Source organism: Trachymyrmex septentrionalis, unplaced genomic scaffold (genome assembly GCF_001594115.1).
Source record: "Trachymyrmex septentrionalis isolate Tsep2-gDNA-1 unplaced genomic scaffold, Tsep1.0 scaffold44, whole genome shotgun sequence".
NCBI lineage: Eukaryota > Metazoa > Arthropoda > Insecta > Hymenoptera > Formicidae > Trachymyrmex > Trachymyrmex septentrionalis.
This window is the reverse complement of record NW_017305611.1, coordinates 3,141,190-3,145,785: the sequence shown is the minus strand read 5'-3', so window position 1 is coordinate 3,145,785 and position 4,596 is coordinate 3,141,190. Positions and strand designations below refer to the sequence as shown.

Below are 4,596 nucleotides of genomic sequence, written 5' to 3'. Positions count from 1 at the left end.
TATATATATATACAAGCGCGACATATTAACGTTCCTCTTGCTATACTTTTTATATTTAATTTCGAAAGAAAGAAATTTTAGAAATTAACTTTCTTGACAAATAGAGGCGCACTATTGTAACATATCTGTAATTTGCTATGCGCAATATTTTTAATCCTCTATCGGCAATGAGAATTTTTGAGTCTTCGAACTGCAATGCAGATTTTTGCACCATCTTGGATCGTATAAGAACCTTCACAAATTCTTATATATGTGAAAGCTTCAACAAGTTATTATTATTATTATAGAAGAATTGGATCGTATTTTACTTATTTTTTACAGATTTATATTTATCAAAATTCATGATAAAAAAATTGACTATGCCTTTAAAGTTTAACATTGCTGGCAAAAAATTAAATTTTTAATCGACAAGTCGATATTATATTCCTGTGTTACGATTTCCATTTTTGTACTAATTTGCAGTATCAAATTAAAACACAAACATTTTATTTGCAGGCTAAAGCGATGTTATCGAAATGGAGTTGGATTGTTTTTAATCTTATTGTTTATGTAACCACTACCTCACACGGAGAAACTCTCTCGGAGAATGAAGCTAAAGCTAAAGCTGTGATCGCATTTATCGAATTAGATTATGAAGATGTATGTTACGACATTGCCAATGTTAAGTGGCCATTTATCTTGTCACCTTCCAATAAAACACTGTCAACATGGGTAAATATATTACTATTTAAATTATTACTTAATAATAATGATTTGTTTTTCTATAAATAATAAATTAAATAATAAGTATCTGTCTTGTTATATTTTAGGAAATACAGCAATATAATTATGCAGGATTTACGAAAGCGCGAAAAAAGGAAATAATCGAAATAAAAGATATAAAAGAACAATTGAAATCATCTCTTCGATATAAATATGACATGATTGAAAAACCTGGTGATGCATTACTAAAAAACGAAGATTGGAGAAAGGTAAGAGACACTTTTCAATTTTACAATTAATAGTTTATATAATTCTTTATATTATTTTATAATTTACAGTTTATTCATTTCGTTGGCACCGTGGAATTGCAACGATCAATTATCAATTATATTAATAAATCGCAAAACTATTCACGAGAAGGTATAGTTTTATTGTTTTAATCACATAAAAAATGTATCACATAAAAAAATAAGAATTATTTCTCATTAACGAATGTCCCATGTTATGATAGATATTTAGTATAGTAGTTATAAACCAACTGTATAATACAACTATTGTAATTATATAATTTTAGGTGTGGAATATTTATTCTCTCATAGTAGAAAATTAGAAGATAAACAAACTGCTTGGAATGCTTGGTATCGCCAATTTATGCCATTAGTGACAAATTATTCAAACAATTTGCTACTCGTTGTTGAAGCTGCAAAACAAAATGGTTAGTGTAAATATAAGGATTACATAGATCATTTATATATAAAATATAATATTATTAGTGTACGTGTTAAACATTTTGAATGAGAATAATATTCAAATATATTTAATTGTAGGTATCAACAATGTTGAGGAATATTGGGAAATGCTGTCAGGATACTCTGGCGGATACGGCAAAATAAATAATGAGTGGAGTCGGATTAATAATCTTCACAAGAAGATTGTCAAATTTGTCGGTACAAACTTGGCTCGAAAGTACAATATTACTATAAATGATACACTTCCGGCTTATTTACTCGGTAAGCTAACAATAGTGTACATAGAAATAGCAAACAATTGATAAGTTGGTTAATTTTTGTAACTTTTATTTTTTATTCTACTGTATCACTTGAATTTTTTATGATTCCATTCGAAAGATAGCTTACAAGGATACGATTGGACAGATGTATCATCAGATGCGTTACCCTACTCAGAGTTAATCTATGATCTGAAAAAAAATCTTTGGAAAAAGGTAGGGATTGCTATTTCATGTTTATGTTAAATTTACAGATTATAATCAGATTTTCAGTAGTAACACTTGAAATTTTTTGTTAAATTATATAGAAATATGTAGGAAAATCTCTGTACAACACTGCATCCAGTTTGGGTTCATTACTATTGAAACAAGTTCCACAAGCAGAATTTTGGGATAAGAGTGAATTTAATCAACAGTGTCCATCTAGATTGTTAAACTTTTATCGATATAAATATACAATGAGGCATGTACATCGAAATATACGATTTTATTATATACATTTCCTAGATGATATGCATATCTAAAAGACATCATTTATGATGTCTTTTAGAGTTTACTTAGTACTACGTATTATTATTATGTATTAATAGCATCACACAATTTAATAGTATTTTGCTAAATTGAAATATTATTTTAGAGTTTCTACTTGTTCCAAAGCCACAATAAGCAATTTCTTGGTAGCACATGAAGATGTTGGTAAAGTACTATTTAATCAAATGACTGTAGAAAACACTCCAGTTCTCGAAACAGTGAACAGATATTCTGGTAAGAAAATATTAATTTATTCGACATACGTGTCAATGGTCATAAAAATGTTAAAATAGCATTCGACATTAAAGATATCTGGTCTTATAGGATTAGAAGAAGGTATATCAACACTATTTGGAATACTATCGGCAAGTCCTGCATGGCTCAATCATACTCATTTAATGAATAATATTAAGGATGATCAGCAACGAATGATTGTATCTTTAACTATAACTGCCTTGAATATATTTCCACGATTAGCATATTATTACTCCGCTGATTTATGGAGATTAAATGCAATTCGAGAAAATATTACAAATCCAGCAGATTTGATAGCATCTTGGTGGAAGTACAGGTAGGTATTGTAGGAAAATAAAGAGAATTCTAAGATCATTTAAAAATATACGTAGACGTTCGAAATGATTATGATAACAGTGGAGCGTTGTTGGCTTAGCACATAGTAGATTTGTAAATGAGAGATCTCAAGTTCAAATTTTATTAGACTCTGTTAATTTATTCGCCGGCTCTCCGACAGTACAGTAATAATACAGTACATATATAATACTTATTAGAAATCGATATAATTTACACAACTATAATATCTAAAGTTTTAATTTTCTCTGTTAGGCAAGAGTATGAAGGTATCTCTTCTATTGATATGGATTACCCTACCTTCATAGACGATAGTCATGTTGTTAGAAATAAACCATATCTTTCGTAAGTACTAATTAATTTTTATAAATATACATAATTGTATTATCTATCACAGTAATAAAATAATGAAAAATATTTTTTATTTAATGCAGCAAAATTCTTGGCATAATGCTATCTTTTCAATTATATGAATATAACATGGATTCGACAGAAATTAGATATAATTTTGATGGAAAATTATTGAATAAGAATATAATGTAAGTTGATATAAAAAATATACGTATACACGTTCTTAATGCATTTAATGAATAAATTTGTCTCGATAAACTTTTAATTTTATTAACTTTTCTATGTCTGTATATAGAAAAATGATTCAACATAGTGGAACCCGCGAGTGGCAAGATGTCCTAAATAAATTCGTTGATATAGACGATATATCTGCAGATGCACTTATTCAGTATTTCACACCGTTAGAAGAATTTATTGAAGAAAACGAGGAAAACTTCGAATACAAATCTGGAGCAACAGCAGAAAAAGAACTTGAAGAATTGGAGAAACATACCTTGCGAGAGATCAACACTCCTACTACAACGCCTCCGAGTTCTACTACCACACACAGTATAACAACAAAAGCATCATACAAGATAACAAGTAACACGAAAAATATGCAGTCAAAAGTAGAAAAATCTTTAGAATCTAAATCGTCCATATACATGGAAGATAAGCCGAACAATTCTGGATCCGACTTAATAACTCAAGTTTCTTTCAACGAATCCTCATCATCGATGCCCGATATTTTGAACGACACAGAAAAAAGTACACCAAAGATTAGTACTAGTAAAGCGGTATGGGCCACAAGCGCAGTTCTCATTGCGATAATAATCATCTGTATCATTGCGATTTTCGGAAGACAAAGATGTCGTAAAACGCCAAAAAATAGACGATACGTTTAGCAGTATACATTTTTGTTAATAAACATATTTATTTTTCGCATTTAGGCATTAAAAGAATTTGATCATGTAACTTATTATCACAACAATTCCTCTGGGAGTTATTTTCTAATCGTTCTTTAGTATTCGACATCATGCATTCCTTGATAATCGTAATGCGTTCCTTGTATTTTTTTTTCAACATTACTAACAATCAACCAGCTCAATCAAATTTGCCTTGTACCTCTACCTCCAAATCTCATTCAGGAACGAGCTTTTAGCTATTTCCTGTTATGCCTTCGTTTAATGTTATAAAAGTTTTGACATTAAATATATTTCTCGATGGATTTATCAATTATTCTATTCTAGAGTAATTATATAATAACAATTTGTATGAATAATATTGAGCACAAAGAATCCTAAAAAATGCGATTACAAATTTTGCACCTATCATATAACTTTAATATGTACACAAAATATGATTGTATAACATACAGATATGTATATATATATATATATATATACATATGATTGTGTACAGATATATATATATTGTAT

At 28.8% G+C, this 4,596-nt stretch overlaps 1 protein-coding gene across 2 annotated transcripts in view; it reads left to right on the top strand.

Annotated features, from left to right (window-relative positions):
• LOC108751383 (angiotensin-converting enzyme-like) overlaps positions 1–4,532 on the top strand; it is a 16,873-nt gene extending 12,341 nt beyond the window's left edge. For both annotated transcript variants that reach the window (XM_018491525.1, XM_018491524.1), the window contains 12 exons: positions 496–711; positions 810–971; positions 1,041–1,122; positions 1,277–1,417; positions 1,530–1,712; positions 1,830–1,924; positions 2,017–2,171; positions 2,346–2,473; positions 2,564–2,810; positions 3,083–3,172; positions 3,262–3,366; positions 3,474–4,532. In XM_018491525.1, coding sequence (XP_018347027.1) covers positions 505–711; positions 810–971; positions 1,041–1,122; positions 1,277–1,417; positions 1,530–1,712; positions 1,830–1,924; positions 2,017–2,171; positions 2,346–2,473; positions 2,564–2,810; positions 3,083–3,172; positions 3,262–3,366; positions 3,474–4,062 — 2,184 coding nt within the window. In that variant the 5' untranslated portion in view covers positions 496–504 and the 3' untranslated portion in view covers positions 4,063–4,532. The remainder of the gene's footprint in view (positions 1–495; positions 712–809; positions 972–1,040; positions 1,123–1,276; positions 1,418–1,529; positions 1,713–1,829; positions 1,925–2,016; positions 2,172–2,345; positions 2,474–2,563; positions 2,811–3,082; positions 3,173–3,261; positions 3,367–3,473) is intronic.
• Positions 4,533–4,596: the final 64 nt, after the last annotated feature.